Here is a 26,813-nt window from a genome sequence, read left to right on the forward strand (position 1 = left end):
CCTGGGAAAAGCACAGTATAATATAGGCATATATTATTCTTATACTCATTTGAAAGATGTTTAGTTTATGTAGTTAAGTGTAATGTAGTGATATGCTTTTGGATCATCTTTGAAAGAAAGCAATCAGCAAGTTCTGAGGTTAAAATGATTGTCGTTTGGCAAGATAGGACATAAAAGCAATCAGAAGCATTACGAACGTAACAAATAATCTAGACAATGAAGTCGGATTATTGACTAATTGTTTTACTTGATCCATTGAACTACAGAAGGAATGTATATATACAATCTATATAAGCTCAAGCTTGCAATTTTGCTTCAGCGAGAAGCACTAGGCTAACATTCTGCTATGGTTAATAAGGTCCATGTACAAGTGAATAAAAAGATGCGGGGAGCTCAAACCGCATAGAGTTTCTTGTGTTCATTGTTCAGAATCTCCATGTCAGACATATATGACATTGACATGTATTGTGATCCGCAATTCATAGAAGACCTCCAGATGCTATGTAATTTTGCAGCCCCAATTCGGTTCACAATCACCCAATAACAAAGTATCCCCAACGTTGACACCATGATAACAGTCCCTATACCAGTAACTAGATTAGCTAACCACCTCTCATCTTCTCCAACCACTATATATGAAAGGGTCAGAAATGCAATGGAAATCAGTACACAAGCCAACCACATAAGCTTATTAATAATATTCATCATCTGCTTCTTTGCTTTTCTCTGTATAACTACAACTGAGGTTAGCACTACCACAACAGCCAGTGAAATGAAGAGGGAAATAGCGTCAAAGACAATATATATCATAAACGGCAGTTTTGGAGCAATTCTCGCTTGTCCAGGAGAGACTCCCAGTGAACTATCTTGATGACTGTCAGCATATTGGCCTGGGACATTGAATATGGCAGCAAATAGTTGCGATGAGAACAGTCACCACTGTGGTGGAGTTGATTGCATTATTGAGACTTTCAACTTGGATTTTGTTGACCCGTTGAGCTATACCTTGCATGCGCTTTCTTGTTTGGTGTGTGTGCACAAGCTGATGATGAACTCCATGCTTAATATCACTTACAGTTTGTTTTAATTCTCAAGCCCAATTTGCAGGTTGTGCCTTGATGAATTTTGCACATTGGACTCCATGCTCTTTTAAGATGCTTGCAATATCTGATAACTTGTGTTTTTCTGCACTGTCAAGAGCCGTTTCCCTGGACTTGTTGATGACTGATTTCTGAGATCCACTTTGATTTAGAAAGTTTTGAACAATCTGAAAGATTGAATTAGTTATTAGTAAGACACACAGTCTTTTCAACAATCTAAGAGGGACTAGAAGATCTATCAGCAAAAATTTCAATCCTAGCTACCTGAATCCGACCCTTTAAAGTCCCTATATGCAAAGCAGTATTGCCCTCAGTATCAACCATTTATTAAACTAGGATCCAAATTTATCAGCTCATCTACCACTTAAACATTATCCCTTTAACCGCCATATGCAGAGATGTCTGCCCCTTCTTGTCCGTTCTTGTTGCGATTCCAGGCTCCTTAGACAGAAGGGACTTTACTATCTCTAGATGCCCATTCCTTGCTGCTGAAAAGGAAATTTTCCCGTTGCTCCTCACTATCGTTGCCAAGTTGCTGCCTTTTTCCAAAAGGAAATTCACCACTACAGCGTGGACTTGCGATGCAGCAGTGTGCAGCGCCGTGGTGTTATAAGGATCAAAAGGAATTGAAAGATCAACATTGGCCTCCATGAGAATCTTCAATACCTCTGAGATGGTACACAAAAAAAATGATTATCAGAAGGCAAATACACTGATAAAGAACCGAACACGCTAGGAGGAATCAAATGACTAAAAAAATATGTTCACCTTCACTAAAAAACTTAATTTCATAGATTATTTGCTACAGAAATTGCAGGGTTGGACATTCATTATGATTATCGAGCGTAGAGCAAACTAAAGAACTCACCCAAATCACCTTGCATGGCAGCAATATGAAAAGCATCAAAGCCCTTCCTTGCTTGAATACCAGCCAAAACTATATCACAATAATTGATCAGTTCCCTCACCAAATCAGCATTACCACACTCAGCAGTAACATATAAAGCAGTTTCACCAGATTGATTCTGCTTACACAATAAATCCCTTAATTCTCCATCGTCAGTGCCCCTAATCATTTCCAAAACCAGTTCCAGATCCCTGCTCTCAAGGCTGAGTGAAGTGGTGTATCATCTCTTTTACCTGTCAACTGCTTTGCCATCTTTTTTCTGAAAACTCTGCTCTTCTCCCATAGCTTCTTCCTCTTTTTGCTTCCTTTTGATAGAACCAAAAACTTCAATTATCCACCATAGGGGCAGATCAAAAACTCCATCCTAAGCATAAAAGAATCCCTGGAAATCAATATAGAAAGATAAGATGATTCAGAAGACTGAAGATGCACGTGGGAAACCATTTTGTCTCCCCACTCCTAATTATAATATGCACGGTTTCATATATCTAAATAATTATTACCACAAATCATGCAACAATGTCATGAAAAAGACACAAAAAAGAAAAGGAAAAAAACCATTGGACAAGCAGGGTGCAATTTGGAAACTTTGCTTCAAGTTAGAATCTTTATCTTCATTCGATGAATCAACGACACCAATTGGGTACTTAAAATTTAATGCCAACTATGAAGTCAAAGACCCCAAGTGAAAGAAAAAATCAAAGAAAAACAGACTGAAATAAAGAAATGGTCTCCAATGTTTTTCACTCAACTTGATTTCCCCAGTTCAGAACTAAGAACAACAAAAGAAAATTAGAAGCAAAAACAGTGATGGTTACTGGAAATAAAAAGAAAATTTAACCATTGGTACTTGCCGCTAGATTTTTCTTAAAATTCCTCTTGGGTTTGGATCCTACGTGTAAACTAAGGACCAGTTATGTTCTTCCACTCATCAGTCAAAAGAATGCCGTGAGCCCACCACTAACTACAACAGTTAGAAACAGCCCGCTAGTGGAAAATTTATTTTATGGATTATCTTCACCAGTCAACTGTGGTTTCAAAACCACTCACTTCACATTAATTTATTCAAAATTATTTTTCAAATAATTATCTAATTTATATTTATAAAGAAAAAATAAAATAATTAATTATGACTATAAATAATGTGATGATATCCAACCCATTAATTTTTCCTTTTGGTTCAAGTTTTTAACGTCTCTCTCGCTCCGTCTCGGCCCTGCTCTAGTGGTGGGGTGTCATGGCTATTGGCAACGTCCCCAGTTTACTGGTGCAGGTTTGGTTTGTTGGTTTCTTCCTCTGGTACACTTCTTAAGGATTTTGGTTTTGGTTTCGTGCTCTGTCGAACTATCACTTGCTTTTCGATGTTGGTTTTTTGTTGGGACTTTTTTTAGTTGCGGTTGTCTTCCAGGATCTCTTATTTCGCATGGTGTTCCTTAACCAGTAGGGCTGTCAGAACCTGTTTTGTCTTAATCTGGGATTTCGCTTGTGCAGTTATCGTTGTATGCTCTCATCCATTGGCGGGTTTTGACGGTTTATATCCCACGCACGTGTGTCATGGATTGGTTACCCCTACGTGGTTTATGGGCAGTTGCATGGCGTATGCACCAGTTTTGCTCTTTGCCTGGTCACGAGCGGTTGTGCTCCCCTTGCTATTGCATTCATGGTTCTACTTTGGGATTTTTGGGTTTCTCGAATTCGGTCTGCTTCTCGTTCTCCCTGCTGTTGACTATGTTCATCGACTCGTCTTCCACTACAGTCATGTATTTCTCCTGTGTTCCTTCTCCTATGACTGAGGAAGTTAACGATCTGTTTGCTCGTCTCCGTTTTACCGCGGATGAAGTGGGTGGCGTCCTCTTTCCTGGCTCTTCTAGTTCCTCTCCTTTGACATCCTTGGCCTTTATAAGGATTGACTGTCTCTTTTCTCTTGCCCTTCAATTACAAAACCTTCTGATAGTTCATCGTACATTTCTTCTCGAAGGAAACTACCGAAAAAAACTAACTTCACATCTGTAGTGTCACGAAAATAAGTCATATAAGTTCTCTTTTGAGTCATTCCAATCTCAAATACTTTATTCATCAAACTTCACATTTATGCTAATAATCACATACTTTATCTCGAACATAGTAAGCAAGTGCCATCAATATTCCAACCAAAAGAAATTAACCGACTCCATCCAAGCAATCATCGAATTCTTAGGAATGTGGCCAGGTTGCTAAATAACCCCATAGTCATCGAAAAATATAGTACTCATGATTGTGAATCTGATAACATCCAAAATAATATAATTCAACACAGCCCAATACAATGGTCTTATAGTCCAATAAATCTAGGCTTAATCGACTATCAAACCATCTTAACAATCCTTAATGAACTAGTAGTTTGTGAACAGAATTAACAAATTACAAAGCAGAAATAGTCTATTTCCTAACAAGCAACCCTCCCCATGAATGCAAAACTCAGATTCAAACAAAAAACTAACTTTCACCTATTTTACTGAGAATACTATCTGCAGGCATGAATAATGAAATGATATGAGTGAACAACTCTGAGACATACGCCGTTCACGGGAATGAAATATAATTTCTTTACTGGAAAAGCACAAGCTAAAGGGAAATTTGTAAAATATTTTACAAAACATTATTTAAAATTTGTAAAATCAGGAAGAAAAAAAACCCAAGTATGAGGGAAATTCATCAAACTATCACATCAAAGCAGCTCTTCTAAATTTCACTATGAATCAAGGAATAATTCTTCAATATCTCAGTAAAATATCAGAAAACTCAACAAATTCGAATAAAGGAAAATTTTTCTTTTACCTTAGGAAGAGGAAGAGGAAGAAGCATATCCCACCTTCGCTTTATGATATTAGCTTTCCTTTTCTCATAGGGAAGTGGAATATCTCTTTACTTTTGTGTGTACTTTCTAACCCACTTTTAGCTGTCTCTCAAACTTCCAATATTGACCCAGAGTTGCAATTACGAAATCAAACTCACCAAGGAAGATGCAGCATGAAATAATGGACCTTTTATTTCTTCTCATTATGACTAAGAAGTGTCGGCTATAAATACCCACATACATAATATGTGCATAACTGATACAAACTCATTATTTTATACTAATAACATATTTTGACCATCTGTGGGCTACATATATAATATGTGCATTACTGATACAAACTCATTATTTTATACTAATAACATATTTTGACCATCTGTGGGCTCAGATTTCACCATCCCAGAGTTCTTCAATGGTCCTGTACGCACCAAAAGTTGGGTGTACAAATTCACTGCCCCTGATTAGCTTCTCCTGCAGTGGAAAGTTCACATATTCAAATACTTGTAATGTTAAGTCCCAGAAAATGAGGGTTTACAGGGAGCACGGAAACGATCAAGTCCGCTAGTCTGCAGTACATATCCACATGCACATGTAAGAGAGACAGTGAAATATTTGAAACTTGCCTGCTCGATTTCGGAAAACTTGGCAAACAAATCTTTAGGGATAGACCAGTTAAAAACATCAATGTTCCCCTTCAGCCTTGCCTCACTACTGCTCTTAGGCAGTACGCTATGGCCCATTTGAAGTCCCCATCGGAGAGCTACTTGTGCCAGAGATTTCCCCAATTGCTCTGCGACCATCTTGAGAACCGGGTTTTCCTGAACCTTTGTCCTTGTATTATCTCTCATTTGGGTACCCAAGGGTGAATATCCCTGGGAACAAAGAAACTAACATCCATTACCAACACAATTAGCCTGCTCAGATGATTCAAGATAGTTGATATGCTTTCAAAACTGCAAACTTACAGACAAGTGAATTCCCTTGGATTGACAAAATTTGTGCAGCTCTGGCTGCTGCCATACAGGGTGAAGTTCTACTTGATTGACAGCGGGAACTATGCGTGCTACTTTCAACAGAAACTCGACTTTCTTCGAAGAGAAATTACTCACACCAATAGCCCGAGCCTTACCAGAATCATATAGGGCCTCCATTGCTCTCCATGTACCGGATGTGTCAGGTAGAGTCAAGTTTTCAGGCTTAACACCAGCCGAACCTTTCTTCAAACTGACCGCCAGTGTATCTTCACGATTCATCAGAATTAGCGACAAATATAATGAGCAAAACATATAAATTCAGCTATTTGACACTTAAAATTCAAAGAGGAACAAAGAACATCAACTTTAGCAAAGCTACAAAAAAGTAACTTCTGGACCATATCTTAATTTTCAAATGAAGGAAATACCAGATAGAGATCAACATAGTCAAGCTGCAAATCTTCCAATGTTTTATTTAAAGCCTCCGGTACATCTTCAGGCAAGTGATGGGTGCACCTGATCATCATTTTATATGTAGCTTAGATTGTAGAAATAGGGGGGAGTCCAACCAACGGCGCCAGAAATTAAAAAATTGGGATCCAAAAATTTTAATACTTTCTTTCAATAAATGGGTATGCAAAATATTTTGTTCCTTAATATGTTGAACCATATTTAAGAACTTATCCATAATGCGTACCCCTGAGTCCAACACAAATATATAACATGAACATTCAAGTACAAGTGTATTATACTAAGTTATTCTGATTATAAAATAAGACTAAAAAAATGGAGTGAAAAAGGAAAAACCAGAGCTTGGAGGTGATAAATAAGTCCTAACGCTTCACTACACCATTATCAATTAACTCCTTCAAAGCAAAGCCAAGCTGCATGTACCAGAAAAATCATTAATTATTGAAAAAATAATCTCAGTGACCAAAAATGTCTTATAATATATTAGCACTGCACGTTCGTCTCGTCTCGTCTCGGATCGGGTCGTGGTCGTGGTAATACGTGTCTTCGACACGTCCGCGCGAATACTATCTTTTTAGAGAAAATTCTTAAGAAACAAATGCAATACCACCAGTCGTTGCGATTTTGGATTATCGCAACGAATTTGGAATAAATCGCAACGCGAACTTCGACTATCGCAATGAATTTGGAATAAATCGCAACGCGAACTTCGACTATCGCAATGAATTTGAAATAAATCGCAATACGAACTTGGACTATCGCAATTCGAATACGTAAATCGCAATGCGATAGTCGAATTGGAATAAATCGCAACGCGAACTTGGATTATCGCAATGCGAACTTCGACTATCGCATTGCGATTTACATATTCGCATTGCGATAGTCCAAGTTCGCATTGCGATAATCCAAGTTCGCGTTGCGATAGTCGAAGTTCACGCTGCGAATCTGGAAACTGATTTGGGATACCGGAGATCACGTTGCGATAATAGATCGCGTTGCAAATATCGATTGCATTGCGATTTAGTTGGTCATTTTGATAAATCAAAAAAAAAATTGGTTAAAATAGTATATTATAAGACATTTTTCGTCACTAAAGTTATTTTTTCTCTTAGAACGTAAAATTTGGGTGAATTTATCAAATCAAGACTGAGAAATCAAAGAAAATTTTCAAATTGATTACCTCCTCATTGCCATAGAGAGAAGCGCAATCAATGTGCCTATACCCAACCTGAATCCAACAAATATAACAGTAAAACCCAGATGGAATTCAACTGAAAATCACAAACAAAAGACACCGAAAGAAGAAAACAACAACAACAAGAAGAAGATACCTTGACGACAGTAGCGAGAGTGTCTCCAGTAACAGCGTAAGTGCCTAACCCAACGGAGGGAATCTTAGCACCTGTGTTTAGCTCAAAGAATCTGATTTCATCAGCCATTTTCTTCCAACTATTTCAGAGAAAACAAACAACAAAGCATACGAAACCAGAACTTAAGAGAAGATTCGAGCATCGACGGTTTCAAATTGGAACTGAAAGATGTCGAATTTAGAATAGTCGCTTATTGTCACCATCAAGGTGGTAGGTGGTGCATACAGACAGGAATGAGAAATCGATAAAGTTGAGTTAAAAATTTCGAATTGAAATGAGTTGCTAGAATTGTATACTAATTTAATTATAATTATTTATAATATTAAAGTAAAATTTTATTTTAATTTTTTAACTTTTTTAACCATAATATATATATATATATATATTTCTTCATATTATTTTTATATTATAATATTATTTAATATATCACATACAATCTAAAATTATAAAATATATTTATAATATTATATTTCAAAGAATGTATTTTGAGGATAAAATATTGAAGGGGTATAAATGAGTCAAAGAATTAATGTGAAGAAAGAATATGTAAACAATTGTAAATAAAAGATAAGTTACATAAATATTCTATAGTGGTAGGGGAACATGTGGCTTAAAATTGGTCAAAATCATACTTAAAATGAATGATGAATTGAAGAAATACGAAAATCATGTAAAATTAAAAGATTAAATTGAAAAGATAAAAAAATTATCAAAAAGCGGAATTGATAGTACATATACATTATATGATAGTTTAGGAGCACATGGTTTAAATTTAATAAAAAATTGACTTAAAATAAATAAGGAGGAATTGAAGGAATAGGAAATTAGAGACAAAATCGCAAACCTATCAAAACACTTATACAAATTTTTTATTTTTCGAGTTACTTAATTTTGAAATTTCAATTCGGCTCGAACTCAAAAATTGAATTTATAATTCAAGTTGATTTAAATAACTCAAATGACTCGTCTCGAATAACTAAATTAAAAAATAATAAATTTTTGAATCGATTCGAATTTTACTTACCCCTGCATACAAATATTCAAATTAAGGGTAAACTAAGGCAATATTCGCTTTTAGTCTCCAATTTTTATTTAAAAAATAATATTTCAATCAAGTTATCAATCGTTATTTTTATCATTAAGTCGTTAAGTTCTAGTTTAATTACATGAATAGTTAAGGCAAAGAATTAATTTTTAATTTGACCTTTAAATTTTAGATGAATTACTTAAGTTTTATATAAATATCATTTTGACTATTAAATTCAGCTAACGTCTCTTGTCATCACTATTGGTCGTCATTGACTACTTTCATTAACAACCGTTACATTCCAAAATTTTATTTCACTTCTTTTTTTACCTCTTAAATGCGAATCTAGTGTTCGATTCATCATAAAATGCTTTAGATTCAACAAATCTAATCTAAAATTCTTTGACTTCCTTTAAAATAAATAGTAATAATAATTTTTTCATTAGTAAATTTTTAAAATAAACAACACCAAAAATATAAATCTATATCTTAAACAAATCTATAACTTTATAAGGAAATGAAACAATGCTACAAGTTTTTCATGACAACCAACATGAACTTTGCTACCCCGAATCTTAAGTTCAACGTACCACATGTCAGGGTTTATTTAGGGATGGATCGAGAAGATGTTTTGAGTAGTAACCTATTAAAATTTTCAAATTTTCCTATATTTTAGATTTTTATATTTTTTTCTTTATTATCTAATTTCGCGCCCATCTCGGGATTGATTTGCCATAGTAGAAACCCGCCAAACTCTGTACCTCTAGAGTCATTTTGTTCTCAACTGTACTCCTTATAGTTTCTTATTCACAAGCTACCGTTTTGAGCTTTTCCATTGCATACGCATTTAGAATGGAGTTTGACAGCCTATGCCCGCCAGAAGCAGTTATAGTACATTACCTATATTTAAGGAGGGGATGTAATGGATAGTAGTTATTTGTTATTTTTATTTGTCTGGTACTCTTATAAAAGGAAAGTCTCTCTCCTTAATTGGAATGCATTTTGATGATTTTATTTTATTTTTCTTGAAAAAAAATTTGTTGAAGAGAGTAGCACAAGCGAGTTATACTTCCTCATTTTAGGTGTACTAAATTTAGAATATTGTATTAAATTGGGAGCAACGTCTATTATAGTGATAACATCAATTCAAATAAATATTCTTAAAGCAGTAGCATCTAAGACGACTACTTAACTTGAATCATTTTCTGTCTTTCTTCATTATTTGTGATACTTAATATTATCATCTTTGTTTCATGGCAGTAACTTTTACTGACAATTTAGAAGCACTTTTTAATATTGTTAATGAAACACAAGCTGTCGATTGTGTCCAAACATCGGCAAAACTTGTAAGCAAAGAAAAGAAAAACAAATTCCAACGAGAGTGGGGGTTTTCATTTCCCAGTGATTAAGGCATCGTTTGGGCGATTCTAACGGTGGAGATTATCCTCACGTCAATGAGAACAACATAACACGTTCTTAGCCCTTTCAATCCACCCATAAAGGAGAAGAATACATTCTTGTCATTTATGTCCAGAACTTGCAACATGAGCTCGCTGAATTGGCGTACATATTTCTAGACATTTCCATCACGTTTTAGACGCCTAAGCTTGGATCTGGCTTCATCCTCGGTATATTCCAGATATAATTGTTGTTTAAACTCTGATTGAAACTCTTCCTAGCCCAAATGATTGAGCCTCTACGTTTTTCGTCGGAGCACCTACGACGCCGCCATCACAGAATGACCTCGGTCATGTAAATACTAGCAGTATCTATTTTGTTGACATCCACCTTGAAACCAACGACTTTGAAGTGTTGTTCCATGCCTCATAGTAAATTTTGTACTTTAAGGGCCGATCCAGTTCTCTTGAGCTCCTTCGACCTAGATGCCTCCACATTCGATTTGAGTGCAGTAGAAATCACCCCATTACTCAACGCAACCTTTCATGGTAGCAACTCACTTTTGAGCTATTGCATCTCTTTCCTAAGAGATATTACTTTGGCTTCAAGAGCAACGTTTCTATAGTCCATCTGACCGATTGTTTGATTATGTTTTGCATCTCTTGCTGGAGCTCATCTCCCTTAGAGTTTAGCTCTTCAAGGCGTTGGTCATACTCGTCAAAAGTCTCCCTCGTATCTTTCATGAGTTTTTTTAGTCAAATTGGTCTTTTTGTCAATGGATGACAAAAGATCCCTTGAGCTTTCTCTCTTCTGCTTTCCAGCACGGGTCTCGATCCCATCTTGTACGACAACATCATTTCCTTGAGTCATCTCGATTAGTCTTGCTCATAAAATCTCGCTTTAATACCGTCACGGGACTAATCTCAAACCTAAACAACCTGTGCGACCTTAGACACTTGAAGTTTGATTCATGCTCTTAAGTCAGCCTTCAAACGGATCAAAAATTCTTATTAAAAGAGATGGTGAGAAAGATAACGAAAACATATTGGGGATAAATGAGAGCTGTGATTTTATTATTTAAAGAAAGAAAATAACAATTGATGCCTAAAGACGAGAGAACTGTCTCTATTTTTAAGTCCCCTTGTAACTATGAACTACTAAAGCACAACTCAAATTTTAACTTTTATTATCGAATCCTACTACGATAAGGTCTACACTTGGTGGGTTGCATCATCTAATTTAACTAGAACTCTATTTACTTTATGAATGGGAACTCTTGAACGTGGGCTACCTTAGAGATTGAATTCGTGAACAAACTCTCTTGGTATTGCCACGTAAGTAACCTCGTGATTGCTCAGGTGTGCATCAATCTCAGTTTCTCGGTCATACTCGTGACACTAGCATGTACCTACAAACATTCCTTCCTTGATTTTCTTCGTGTGTATTGTATTTTGTCCGATTCTCGTAGTTCACTAGTGTAATATTCTTGCAAAATTCTACTAAAAATCAATTGCTTTTTTTTTTTGGTGAATTCAGTTGAAGTTACCGCTTAGCTAATAATAATGACTATCTGCTTGGATTCATATTTTGCATCAAAATATCTCAGCTTAGACTTTAAAAAGTTCAACAGCGCCAGAAACCACGTTAAACGAAGGAGATGCTAGATTTTCTGACACTTCAATCGGTGCATCAGGTAACAAAAATACTTTGATCATTGATATGATAATATATACAAACAAAAAATGACCATCCTTTACAGCATCTTCGGATAGGCTCTGCCTTCAAACATCCAGAGCAGGAAAAAGAAACCCTGGTTTGTGCCAAGGACTCTTCTCTATGTTATAATTACTGCTACAGGAGCTGCTATCTCATCTTACAAGTTACAACATCTCCAAGCTAAATCGGGAGGAAATCAAACAAAGGTTGGATTCTAAGATTCAGTTAGAGGAAAGCAGTCCACCAACACAGCATATCATGCCCTCTTTTGAAAATCTATATTATTCTGCTTGCAAAGTTCCTGATATGGTTTAAAACGTTCTTGCCACTTGGTGAACTGCCTTTTCAAAATCTTTAATCCCTCTAATTCCTGTGGACTAAAGTTCATGACAGGAACATCAAACTTCAACTCAATGGGACACAGATCATCGAATAGTTCTAGCCCAACAGTATCCATTGTATTGTTAGGATCGGTCTCCTTCTTATGCACTTTGGTAATCATGGTAGTAAATTTCTCATCTTTATAAATACGGTTTCCCTGAAGTTGATCAATGCTAGAAGACTCACCTCCAACTGGATGGTATAAAAGGAATGGTTTTGGCCTTTGAGTGTCAACCCACATCTCATCTCTGTCATCACCAAGAGAGACAGTTTGATCATTGTTAAGCATGCTAGAATCTGATACAGCCATTTCTGTAGCCACCTGCATGACTTCAGTGCACCTAAGGCCAAGCTCCATGTCTGATGAAAATTCACACATTTTCTCTGAATCAGGACAGCCATTATGAAACTCGTGCAGCGTAAGTAGAATTGGGAGAGGAAGAACAGGACCCACAAGTGAATCATCAGGCTGCAGTTTGCGTGACCACTTAGTGCTGCGACATGAAGGCTTCCTTAGTAGGAATGGAGGCAACTGAGGTATGTCTGGAACAACTGAAAATTCCAAAGACACTGTCTTATCATCAAAGGGTACATCAAGTAGCTCGGGATAGCTAGAGAAAGCTAGTAGTAAAAGTTCCAAAGGTAAGGTTGCCCACATTTGCCTTGAAGCAACCTCACATATACTTGTTGGAAAGCTAATGTCATTGAAGACAATGGAAAGTGCAGGAGAATACCTGAATCGACCAAACCCACAGATCTTCAACTTCTCACACAAAATTTCATGAAAGTCTAGGCTATAAGACTCCTGCAGAGGACCCTTGTGAGACTTCTTCATCTTGTAGTCTAGGACTTTAGCAAGATTGTCATACAAATACCCACGAAGATACTCAAGGTTCAAATACTTGAATCTTTTAGGAAATTCATATTCATCATTACCCAATGAGTATAGTAAGCTATCCTCAAAATTGAACAATGGTTCTCTGTGAGCTGCATCAAAATTATGCACCAAATCCCATGAGGCACAATATCGTTGAGCTTCAATCTTTCCTGAAGACATTAACCTAATCAAAGTGAACCCACCAAATTCATCTGACTCATGCACCAGCCCCGAGAGATCCCTGCTCAAAATCCCGAAACCAAGGACAATATCTTTCTTCTGTTGCCAATCAATCCATTCAGGAAGTGCACCTTTTGAAAATTCTTCTCTAATAAGACAACTTCCGCAACGACACTCTTGGTTTGACAAAAAGAACTCTGAAGGAAGATCCCACGCCAGAAAGGGTTTGCAAAACTTTGAAATTCCCATAGCAATAGATCCTTCATTGGTTAAAGAAGGGCCATAGCAGAACAGCCGGAACTCACAATTCCAAAATGATCCCAATATTACACAAAAACCTGATTCAGTTGCCAACTGATATCTATCATCCCTCGACTGTGATCTTAATTCCGAACCTTATCACATCAATAAAGCTTGGATATCAAGATCATGAGCCCAACGCGTTAAAGAAGGGCCATAGCAGAACAGCCGGAACTCACAATTCCAAAATGATCCCAATATTACACAAAAACCTGATTCAGTTGCCAACTGATATCTATCATCCCTCGACTGTGATCTTAATTCCGATAACCTTATCACATCAATAAAGCTTGGATTATCAAGATCATGAGCCCAACGCAACAATGGCATCATTGGTTTACGCACATCACAAAGAAGTAACAAGCTTCGGCAAGCCAAAGCAAACTGAAACCCGTCAGCTCCTGCTCTAGAAAATGCTAGGAACTGATCTTCATCAACCACATCATAAGGGCTCAACATGCCAATCTTGGCTAAACAAACTACACTACACTCAGTGCGCCTAAAATCAAGTAAAAAGATAGCATCTGATCGGGCAACAACCAAAATCCTAGGATGCCAACTAAACTCAATGCCCAACCATTTATAATTCCCTGAACCACTGGAGTCATCCCAAAAAACTCTAAATTTACTCCCTTTAAGATACTCATTGGGTTTCTGAGAATTAACATGGGAAGCTAAATCAAACAAGAACAGTGAACCATTCTCTAACAAAACCATACTTTCTTCAGGTATATGTGGACTGAAACAAGCAGAAACAATCGAGGAACTCTTGAATAACTTACAGCCTATGTAACCCAAAGCGGGGTTTTGGCTAGAGTTAACAAATCTAACAGAATACCAATGAACGGAATATAAAGTAGAAGCCGTTATATACCCAACAACAGAATCACCTGAAATCTCGGCGAAATCATCAACTGGGTTCACCAGAATACTCAAAATTTTGTGATTGAAGTGGTTGTTAGAAATAAAGACGTGGCCATTCCGATCACCCAGAAACTTAAAATTGCTGTCTTGGACGTGAACAGAGAAGAAGCCAATCCGGTCATGGTTCGAGCCAGTGGTGAAGAAGACAAGAGTGATGTTTTGGTGAGGGCAGTGGAGAAGGTGGAGGCGATTGCGTGATAGAAGGGAAGAAACATCGTGGTTGTGGGAGGAAGTGGAAGCGAAGCGGGAAGCAATAGAAAAAGAAGTGGAGTAAGGGACGGACGATGTAGAGAGGAATCGAGAGAATGAAAGGTGAGGTGGAGGAGGAAGAAGAGGAGGGAAGAGAGAGGGAGAAGAGAAAAGGATTTTAGGAAGGGTCTTGGGTTTGGGATAACAATTTATTCGGTTAAACAAAGACCCAACCCTTTTCTAAATTAGGTTAAATTACAAATTTAGTAATTAAACTTTATTATATCTCCTATTTCACTCATTGTACTTTAAATCTTTTCAATTTTTTCACTAAACTTAATATATTAGATTTTTTTCATCACTCAATCATTTTCTCACTAACAGTATAATAAATGTCCTGTTATATAGATGAAAAATATCTTCATTTTGGTGAAAATTTTATTTTTTTAATATCGTTTTAATACCATAACTATTTAACAGTCGAGTGATAAAAAAACCTCAATGTATTAAGTTTAGTGAGAAAATTCAATTTTTTTAAGTTTACTGAGCAAAATAAGAAAGAGAGTAAAGTTCAATGATGAAACTTATAATTTACCCTTTAAATTAATATCAGCAGCTTAATTTATTGATCAAGTAAAAATATAATAAAATTATGGATGAGTATAGACTGCAACACACCATTAAAATGAAACATCGAAATATACCACTGATAAAATCGTGTTTATTATGTAAATATTAAGGAGTATAATAATTTATTTAAAATTATTTATTTATTAAAATTTAAATTCAATATAATTATAATGAAAATATATTTTTTTATTAAAAATAATAAATAAATTTAGTTGATTTAGACTTAAAGTATAATTTACATAGATTTAGGGTTCATCCTAACTAATCCAGAAATCATTATCACTCACCCTTGGAGGCCACCTTATCTTATCGGAAAATTGTTTTATGCAATATTCACTGTTGCATTCTTAACATTTGTTTGAGCTGGAATAAGAACAACTAATACCAAAAACAATACAACAAATAAACTATAGGATGAACCCTAGTACCGGAAAATAAGTCTCAAATCCAAAATAGAAAATACACAAATTCATATACTAAATGCCTGTAGAATTCATGATGAAAGTAACAATAAAAGAATGCGGCAAATACCCAAACTAGTTTTTTTTGCCAACAATAAAAAGAAGAACGCAGCTTCTTCTTCCTCCATTCATCTTTTACTAATCAAAGGAGAAAAAGCATGAGATCAGGAAGAATAAGTGCTAAGAAAATAAAAATAGATACCCTTTATCACATGCATGCATATATATACCGATCGATATTTACATTAGAATAATCAAAATTCTTATTTAAATGCATATTGCAGCAGTAAATATTGTATAAAACAATTTTTCGACGAGATAAGGTAGCCACCGACGATGATGAGTAATGGTGGTTTTTGAATTACTTTGGATAAATCATAAATTTATATAAGTTCAATAATTTAATTTTAAACCAATTAAACTTATTATATTAATTATTTTTTAATAAAAAAAATATGTGCATCCCTTTTCAAATTTTAGACCATAAATAAATGCAGATTAACTTTAAGTAAATATATATATTAAGGAGGCAGTGCCTTACCTGCCCCAATTAATAGAACTACAAAATTTGACTTAAACACCGTGTAAGAGAAAGTTGTTTTTTCTACATTCTAGAGTGCACTAAATGAAGCATGTAATAATTATAATAATAATAATAATAAATTTTGGTCAATTAAGCTTAATTCAAAAAAATAACTGAACCCATCAGGTGATTTCATGATAAAAAATAACATTATTTCAATAAAGTACACAAATGGTTTCCCGATTATAGGAAGGTTTTTTGTTGAATCCCTCAACTATTAAAAGTTACAAAATGATCACCGACTATTTATTATATTCTAAACTCGTATTTTTCGTTAAAAATTTAACGGTCGTCTAAGTTGGACGTTAATATGTTGACTGAGATATAATAGTTGTTTGTGATTATGAGATCATATTTTATCATATCTCAGTCAGTAGGTTAATTCTAGCTCAGACTGCCGTTAATTTTTTAACGATAAATGATGAGTTTGAAACATAATGAATAGTCGAGTGACCATTTTGTAACTTTTAATAGTTTAGGGACTCAACAAAGCAACTCCCTATAGCTAGAGTATCATTCTATAAATTTTAATAGTCGAGGACTCAACAAATTAATATTTTATAGTTAGGGGACTATTTGTGTACTTTATCCTATTATTTACTTTAAAAATCATGAGTTTTAACAGTTTGTACGAAGATATATAGAAAATTTATAATCACTATACACTGTTGAAAAATATAGAAGGAGCAAATATTTGAAAGTTTTGCAAGATAGAAACAGCCCACAGTAAGCAACAAATCAATGTCTGCTGCCCGTATCGCTTGAAAATAGAAGTTGACAATTTGAGTTGGTCAGCAACAGGCACCTGATTTATCAACGAAGAGCAAGGGTTTGAACATTGAATTTTTCTTATAGATTTCAATTTCTTCACATTCGTTGCCTCCTGGTTAAGCCTTCTAGGTTACGTCATGAATATCATCACATACGCTATTATTAAACATTAAAAATATACGAATCATGTGACCTTAGTGATTAAGGAATTTATTGTTATTCTTTGAGTTTTAAGTTCGAGCACCACAAATGCAAGGGTATGAGAATTTATTGTCAAAAGATTGAAAGTTTTTGAACAAATACTACAGTGTATTCATTTATATTTATAAAAAAAAAATACACAAACTGAACATGATTTCATACGTATGAGAAAAGGTAATGGAAAATTACAATTATTATCACTAAAATTTGACTATATTTTGTTTAGTCACTAAACTTAAAAGTTTTCAATTTGATCACTCAACTTTAAAGATTGAACTTTTGATTACTCTATCATCATGTCATCAAATTGTTTGTGATTTAATAGTGGAGTGACAAAAAAATCATTAAAATTGAGTGATCAAATTAAAATTTTAAAAACTTTAATGATCAAAACATGAATTTAATCAAAGTTGAGTGGGGAAATTCATAATTTACCAGATAATAATAGCAGTACAACATTTTGTTTTAATAAATCTAGTGTTAATACAAAATAGTAATTGTTTAAAAACTTTTAATCTTTTAACAATAAATTCTCATACTTAACATGTAAAATATTCGAACTTAAAACCTTAAAAAATAATAATAATATTTTAATCATAAAGTGGGTTTATCCGTTCACAATACAACATTAGTTGAGAAAGTAGCCGAAGCTTCAGCGGCAGCCATTATAGCTCGCCACTCGTGACCTTGTCTCTACCACATGTCCTTAAGTTTGACCAAAAGCAGGCTTCTTATTTTATTGTAAAAAATACAACACGTCAAAGAGCAGTCGAACTTCTCACTTTCCTTATATAAACTTCAAACAACCCTTCCCTTCTCTCTATATTCTTTTATTTCACTCATAAACATCAAACACTACCAAAATACAAAATTCCCAGAATTATATTCAGATTTCTGAGTTTCCATATCACCCAAGCAATGAAAAGAGAAAGAGAAAGTGTAGAAATTCAGGGTTTCGACATTGCAAAATGTCTAATGCTGCTATCTCAAGGCCTACAAACCAGGCCTAAAGTCAGCGAGGGCTTCGAGTGCAAAACCTGTCACCGTTGCTTCCCATCGTTCCAAGCACTAGGAGGTCACCGAGCGAGCCACAAGAGACCCAAATTGGCGGGGGACAAACCCAATGAAATCCTTAGTTTATCATCAACCAACCCCAAGACTCACGAGTGCTCCATTTGCGGCCAAGAGTTTTCCAGGGGACAAGCTTTGGGTGGCCATATGAGGAGGCATCGAGTTTCCGTTAACGAAAGCTTCTCGCCGTTTCCGCTTGTTTCGATGGTGCCGGTGTTGAAGAGATCGAATAGTAGTAAGAGGGTTGTTTGCTTGGACTTGAATTTGAGTCCGTTGAGAGAATGATTGCAAGTTCTGTTTGGAAACAAGGCTCCCAAGGTTGATCTTTGCATCTGATACATGTGAATGTATTTATATTCTTTTGATTTGTATTCTTTGATTTGTTTCTTTGGCTTCCTCTTCATTTGTTACAGCTGTAATATATATTTTTAATATTTTACATTCATTTTTTCCATCATTTGTTTTCAAAACATACGACTTCTAAAACCATCATAGTGAATATGTCAAACAAGCACGATATAGTGAATATGTCTTCATGTTCTTTCCTTTAGAGGTAAAATATATATGAAAATGTGTTCCTTCAAGCTTAATGATTACAGATGGTCGATCATATGTATCCGCTTGGGATAAAATTATTAAAAGTCAGAATTATGATCTTACTCGTAATATTCAATTCTGCATGATAGTGGAAATGATGCTAATATTGAAAATCATATCCATTCTTTACAAATCTTATACAATAATGGAATGAAATTTCTCTTGTGAATTTTCATCAACTGTGATGGCCTCATGATCAAAACTGTCCTTGTCCTTGTTACCTTTATCTGCTTCTATCATTTTCCCATCAATTAATGGCGATGGTGGCGACTTGTAATCCTTGCTTTTACCCCACAGCACCAGGTATAGACCCCCAATTATGATGATAGCTCCAATCACCCTGTAAAACATTTTATCATCTTTTCTTTTGCTTTTTCCGGTATGTATCATGACTGACTCGCCAACCGACCGACCGAGTACTTCCCTAGGGTCGTGACAGGTTGATATGAAATTAGAGATTACCTTCCCATAAACATTTGTTCAGCCAGAATGAAAGAGGACATGATGGCTACAATAATCATGCATAGAGGACTAAAAGCTGTCACAAACACTGGACCTCTGTGTTTCATTATCATCCCTTGAATGTAATAACTAAGTCCTGAACATACAATGCCCTGCAACCATTCAAAAAAATGAAATAAGAACTAATTGGACTCTGAAACATATCGATAATCCAGTTGCTGTTCCGGCTTGAAATCGCAAGAACTTATTGGACTAAGTTACTGGTTCGGGTCACGGTAAACAATAGGAAACTAGTCTTACACTGTATGCAGCAGTGAGCAACTTGGTGTCCCATTTAATAGCCCAAATGGCAGCATTTCCCTTTTCCATTACCAAAGCTGCAATGGTACCTTCAAGGGTGCCCGCTAGACATATCCAAACTGTAAGAGAAAGGTCTGCAGGATATGTTTCCAGAGTGATTGCCTGTGAAAAAACACACATTAGTAATCTCATAATTAAAAAAATAACACTGCAGAATTTTCTATATTTGTTACTTACTTGGAGAATGACGAAACAAGCATAGCTGAGCAGCCAATTGTGATCACACCACCTTTAATCGAATCGTGGAGATCCGTCCCGTTTTTTTGCCGCTGCATCATAGTTGATGGTTCCTTTCACCCAAAACAACTCAAGCACCGTCCTTTCATCAGTGTCATCACCGTCGCTCCTGCAACCATTGCAAGCGTCCCTATAACCTTTCCATGGCTATGGATCGATCTGAAGTTCACCTTCTCAAGCCTAAAACCACATGATTAAACTTTTACACATCTCGTATGAACGAAACCATTGATTTACAGATTTTTTTCCTTCTTGTTGTACCTTAAAATCCAAGCCATAACGAAAGTAATGGCAGGAAGAATATTGTACATGGCAGTTGCAAAGGTTGCAGTCGTGTATTTCATCCCAAGATAGTACAAGTTTTGATCAATTACCGGCCTGCCAAAGTACATATGTCAACATTAGACATATCATACGATGCAAAAGACAGAAAACTGTAGTAATTTCGAAATTACTCCAGGAAGCCAAGCAGCATTATTTTGATGAAGATTGATAGTGTCATCTTAGGCCTCACTTTCCTATCAAACAAAAAGGTTCCAACTTCCATCAGTTAAAAGAAAAATGCTTTGCATGAAAGTTTTCTTATCGCAGATAGATCGAAAGAAGAAACGATACTTGTCGAGAAAAGCAGCGAAAGGAGCCATGACAATGGTGGCAATGGCATGGCGGTAAACGACGAGTGCGTAATTGCTCATACCCTGGTTTAATGCGGTCTTAGACAAGATGTCCATCCCTGCATACCCAACTTGCAACAAAACTGCAGCTAAAATTGGCTTATACTTGCCTGATGATGAACCATGTTCTTGGTTCTCCATTTTTGTAATAATAACTCTGAATTGAGTTTTCTTGTAATAATAACAGAAAAGTTTAGCGAGGTGATGTACTCGTGAGGTATTTTCTGCTATCTATTTCTTGCTATTTATATTGTGAAGGTGATCCCCTTTTCGCACCCATTGCTTCAGTCTATTTCTGTTGCAAAATTTATTTTACTATTAGGGTCGGGCCCAATTAATGTGCGATGGTAAACTACATATTTAATTACCTACTTATTCTCGTGGTCTCATTTTGGTTGTTTAACTATTTTTCTTTAAAATCACATATAATATTATATTTTAGTTATGTTTTGATTACAATCGTTGAAAAATAAAACAAAACTGCTATCATGACAATTTTTTCATTGATGCCATGTCATTATCTTATAGTAACACTTCAATATCAACATTAATTTTCTAACGCATGTGATTAAAATGGAACCAAAACATATTGTTATGCATGATTTAAAAAAATAATAATAACTTGATAATTGAAATAAAATCGTAAGAATAATTGAGTGACTAAATACATAGTGTACCCTAAACTTTATCGAACTATGATTTTTAAAAGATTTTATGTTTTAATATATTACCTTTAACAGGTTTTCGCAGCGACTATATTATTGTATTCCGAAAGTATTGTCATAATCAATGTCATCAAGCACTCCCTATAACACATTTGAAACAAAATCAGTAAAAGTATATTTTCTAAAAATGTTAAAACTAAACAAAAAATAAAAAAGTTATTTTCATGAAAAGTATTTATAGAATTAAAAATTTGAAAAATAATATTTTGTTAATATAATAAAATTAATTTAGATTTTTATTAAATATGGAAAATGTCTTTCATGAGTATAATTTTACGAGTACAATTTTATGCACAAGATAACTAATAAATTGACGGTCTAGTGGGATGAGACACTAGATCTATTAAGTAAAGTTTAGGGGTTTAAATTCTGACATTTATGAATGAAACAAACTGGGTTAAGAGGGTTATCTTCGCCTCTACAGTATTCGATTTGAATTAATCAATTAACAAATTAGAAATAGGTGATTACATCAAAAAAATTATGTATAAGATAAGATTTTAATGTATTTGTTATTAGGTCTTTAATATTCATTATTATTAGAGTTTTATATTACATCTACTACTTATTGCTATAAATGTAGAAATTGGAAAAGTCTCCCAATATATATCATATTGAGAAAGCAATACAAAATTCTCTCTTTTCTCGTACATTTTGTATTTGTTCTTTGTTTACTTGTTTTATTAGGTAAAGTGTACGTTTAGTATCTAAACTATTACTTTTGTTTCATTTTGATATTTAAATTTTATTTTTTTAAATCGGGCCCAACGTCTAGTTTATGTTTTATTTTGATAACGTGATATTTGTTATGAGTAAATTACATCATTCATCACTCAATTATCTTCTCACTCCTATTTTGGTCACTAAAGTTTAAAAATTTTCAATTTAACTACTCAACTTTCAAATTGATCATGTTTTAATCACTATAATTTATTTTATTAATAATTTTTGTGACATGACATTTATTATTTTACTATTATATAAGTAAAATAAAAGAAATTAAGTTTGGAAGTAAGAGTGATTGAATTAGAAGTAATTTGAAAGCTAAGTAATTAAATTAAAAAAATTAAACTTTAGTGAGCAAAATAAGAGTGAAAAGATAGTTCAGTGATGAATAATGTGATTTATCCATAAAATAGTGCAACATACAACAGTACCGTTAAGTTTTTAACGATGAGGTACCAAAATGAAATAAAAAAAATAAATGTTATGAATATTTTGGGAAAAAATGAAAATTTAAGTACCAAAAAAATAAATTGATAGTTTAAATATCAAACGTGTAGTTTATCCTTCTTTATTTCCCAAATCGTTATTGGCACGAGTTTACTCAAAGAGAAAATCAAGTTTCGTCTCTATCTAATTTGAGGTAAGTCGTCTATTTCTCGCTGCCCTTTGTTTCTTATTTGCTTAGAATTATTATATTATTGTGCTTCTAAAAGTTCATGTCGTTAAAACGTTTTACTGTTCATTATGTTACTATTTTAATATTTCAGAAAAATACAACTTTGATCAAATGAAACAAAATTTTATAAAATTTATAGCTTTATTAATTTATTTTTAGATAATTTTTTTTTATAATTCTAATTATATGTTTTGTACGTGTAGTCAAATTTTTATCTATTTTTAGATTCTTATTTTAGTTTTTATTTTTTATTTTTACATTACACGTGACATCTAAAAAATAATATATATATATATATCAATAATAATATTTATCATTTGATCTATTTTATTTGTTTATTTTTAAGTATGTAAATTAAAATTATGTGATCAAGATATCATAGATGATAATATGTTAGAAAAAAAAATATAGTCCACTTCTTACACTAATAACTTTGTCTTGCAAATGAATATGAAATCTTATAATAGAAAATAAAGACCACTCCAACAATTGTGGTCATTTCCGTTATCAATATGGACATACAAATCATTTAGTTCGTACTTGTCGTATGCCAAAGCATCTTATGGACAATTATCAACAATTATTAAATGATGAAAAGATAGAAAATGGAGATAAATTTTATTTTCAAGAATAACAAAGATAATTATGACATTGTTCATCTAACTCAATTAAATGTCATTGATTTCTTCACAATCCTCAAAGGGAATAATTGAATTTTTTAATTATTTGTTTTAAGAATATATTTTCATATCAGTTTATTACTTTATTAAATATCATGATTTTTATTTTTCATTAAATTTTATTAAATATTTATATACATATTTATGTGATATTTCTATATTTTTCTCTCTCAAGAATAAAATCACTTCTCAAATTGATGAAAACTTATGCTTGGTATAGAGTGAAACTACTCACACCAAATGTAAACATAAAAATTATTTTTTTCACTAAACAATGTAGAATGCTAATGTGAGTATTATATCTGAAAGTATTAAAATAATAGAAGGCTATGGAAGAATAAATATATTATTATCGATAATTTAAATTCAAAATTTATGATGTGTTATACTCTCTAAAGTCTTAAAGAAATTTTTTTAACTTCAAGGATATTCGTCGAAATGCGTATTATATTGAGACAATAAGTGAATTAGATGTTGAATATCTCCAAATTATGATTATAACTTAATGTAATAAACATATCTTGAAAAAATTGCCTATACTCTCTTTCACATTGTACTACACAGTAATTAGTATAATTGAAATACATGTTATAGTAAACCAAAAGTTTAATGATAACTTTATTATTTGACATGACTTGTTAGGCCATCGCGGTTCAATTATGACGTGAAAAAGTATTGACAATTCATATGATCATTCGTTGAAGAACCAATAGATTCTTCGAAGTAATAATTTTCATGTGAGACTTGCTTTAAAGAGAAACTACTTATTCGACCATCATCAGCTAAGATGGATTATGAAACTACTAATTTTCTACAACATACATGATGATAGTAGTGGGTGTATACGCCCTTCTTATGAATCTATTTAGGTATTTTATGGTTTAATCAATGCATCAACTAGACGGTCACATGTATATCAACCCGCAACTTGTTATTTACAATCGGTTAATCAAATTACAAGCATATTTTTTAGATTCACATGTATAACTCGTCTTGATAATATTAGTGAATTTACATCTCAAGCTTTCAATGATTATTGCATGTCTATTAAAAGAAATCGAACATTATGTAGCTCATGTTTATAGACAAAATGATTTTATTGAGACTTCCATCAAATGACTTCAATTAATTGCGAGATCATTGCTTATAAAATTACAACTTCTTATCTATGTTCGAGGACATGTCATATTACATGCACCATCACTAATTCGCTTCAGGCCAATAAATTATTATAAATTCTTCCTATTATAATTGGTTTTTGGTTAAGAATAAAATATTTCTCATCTAAGAATTTTTTATGTGTGTATATGTTCCTATTTCTCTATCCTAACACACACATAGGTCAAAGGAGGTTGAGAATATATGTAAGATTTGAATCTTCATCAATAATTAAATATTTTAAGCTATTGATTGGTAATTTATTTATGGCTCAATTTGTTGATTATCATTTTAATGAGTTAGTTTTTCAAAAATTAGGGGAGAAAATAAACATATGGAAAAAGAAATAAAATGGAATGAATTATCATTATTTCATTATGATCTACGTACGTAATAATGTGAAATTAAAGTTTAAAAGATAATTTCATATACAAAATTTAACAGATCAGTTGCTAGATACTTTAATTGATCCAAAAATAGTGATTAAGTCACATATACCAATTATGAATGTTCCGATTAAGATTGATGTCTCTGAAAGAAACCTTAGTTGCTAATAAATCTAGAGCATGCTTGAGGTGTGGTAGACTAAGTTTCCTAAGATAAAAATTCTCAAAAAAAAAATAGAGTTATTTTTTCTGATAGTTGATATAAAGAAACAATAAATTTTGAAGAAGAAAAAAACATAACTAAAAAAATCTATATAAAAGAATTAGGTATATAATAATGAATAAATATCAATAAATTAAGTCTTAAAATAAGTGAAACCAAAATAAACACGGAGTCGATGATATATTTGCATACAATATAGCACTAGAGATTTTAGATGAAAATGTGAATGAAGAACCAATATCTATTGAAAAATATCAACAAGGATACAATCGACCAAAATGGAATGAAGCAATTGAAGCAAAACTATAGTCTCTTACAAAAGGAGAAGTATTCGAAATTATAGTCTATACTCTTAAAGGTGTAAAACTTGTGACACATGAATGTGTTCTCAAGAGAAAGAGAAATAAAATTGGAGAAATTACGAGATATAAATCATGTTTGGTTGCACAAAAGTTTTCACAAAGACTCAATATTAATTATGATGAGATATATTCTCATGTGGTGAATGCAATTACTTTGACATATATATTTTAATTAATTTAAAGTTTTATGAATTATATAAAGTTCATATTAAATTAAGGAACTTAAAATGTAAATTATTGAATTGAAAGAATATTAACTACACATATTTGGAGAGAGTAGAATATTGAAATTAAAACATCTTTGATACATAAAAAATATCCTCAAAAAGGAAACATAGTGAGTGGAACATCTTTTAAGACCCCCACAGTTCTTCATTTCCTATCTTCTAAAAAGACCTTTATTTTTTTTATTTATATTTATATTTATCAAACATATCATCAATTCATCAGGAAAGAAAAGGGAAATTAGAAATCAAAGGCATACTTATATTTTTTATATAATTTAAGTATTTTTTAATTTTTTTTATCTATATCTAATTTTATATTTTTTAAAATTTTGTGAATTCGCATCCTATAAATTTCTAATCTAATTTTTCCTTTTTTTTTTAACAATTTATATTTTGGGAGGGAATGAGAATTTTGCTCATAGTAGATATTAAACCCACAATATAGAGAAAAAATGGAGGTTTCAACTGAGAATTTTTAACCACTTACTATAAAGATTGTTGACTCTAATATAGATTATTAAATTCATATCTCTTAACATAAAATCATGTGTATATCGATGATTAGCCGACTGATCTCGATTCCTTTAATATGACATCTGTAGATGAGATGTGAGTGCCAGTTCTTTAATGTGTTTTTCGTAGCTTTGGGTGGTGGAAGAGTTGCTGTATTTGTAATTTCCCCCAAAAAAAAGTTATTGTGTAAAGAGTTTCGTGACTGATTTGCATTGCTCCATGTATGTAATTTGGGAGCTTGCAATTAATTAAAGTGATTGATTCCTCCCCTCAGTTGAGTGTCGTTAGACATCCACTCTCATATTACGTCCCCCTTCAATCTCCTATGAAGATTGGGTTTCTTCCCATCTCCGCTTTAGCCTTTCTTTTTCTGGATATTCGTTATTGGACGGCAATGACAAACTCAAGAAATGGGGTCAATACACCTGTTCATATCGACC

General features: G+C 33.4%; 2 protein-coding genes and 3 pseudogenes across 2 annotated transcripts; 1 reads left to right on the forward strand and 4 right to left on the reverse strand.

The window, feature by feature from the left end:
• Positions 1–197: 197 nt before the first annotated feature.
• On the reverse strand, positions 198–2,389 carry LOC120146722 (annotated as a pseudogene).
• Positions 2,390–5,010: 2,621 nt separating this feature from the next.
• On the reverse strand, positions 5,011–7,812 carry LOC120146726 (annotated as a pseudogene).
• A 3,940-nt stretch (positions 7,813–11,752) lies between these two features.
• LOC120146848 lies at positions 11,753–17,962 on the reverse strand. Its single transcript, XM_039160337.1, has 3 exons — positions 17,921–17,962; positions 13,712–14,890; positions 11,753–13,537 (listed from the first exon to the last, which is right to left on the reverse strand). Exons 1-3 carry the CDS (start codon positions 17,960–17,962, stop codon positions 12,056–12,058), a joined length of 2,703 nt encoding a protein of 900 aa, XP_039016268.1. The 3' UTR covers positions 11,753–12,055.
• A 185-nt stretch (positions 17,963–18,147) lies between these two features.
• Positions 18,148–18,652, forward strand: LOC120146760 (zinc finger protein ZAT11-like). The gene has a single exon (XM_039160255.1). The coding sequence runs from the start codon at positions 18,215–18,217 to the stop codon at positions 18,650–18,652; it is 438 nt and encodes a 145-aa protein (XP_039016186.1). The 5' UTR covers positions 18,148–18,214.
• Positions 18,653–19,084: 432 nt separating this feature from the next.
• On the reverse strand, positions 19,085–20,910 carry LOC120146806 (annotated as a pseudogene).
• Positions 20,911–26,813: the final 5,903 nt, after the last annotated feature.

Source organism: Hibiscus syriacus, unplaced genomic scaffold (assembly GCF_006381635.1).
Source record: "Hibiscus syriacus cultivar Baekdansim isolate YM2019G1 unplaced genomic scaffold, ASM638163v2 tig00110931_pilon, whole genome shotgun sequence".
NCBI classification, from domain to species: domain Eukaryota; kingdom Viridiplantae; phylum Streptophyta; class Magnoliopsida; order Malvales; family Malvaceae; genus Hibiscus; species Hibiscus syriacus.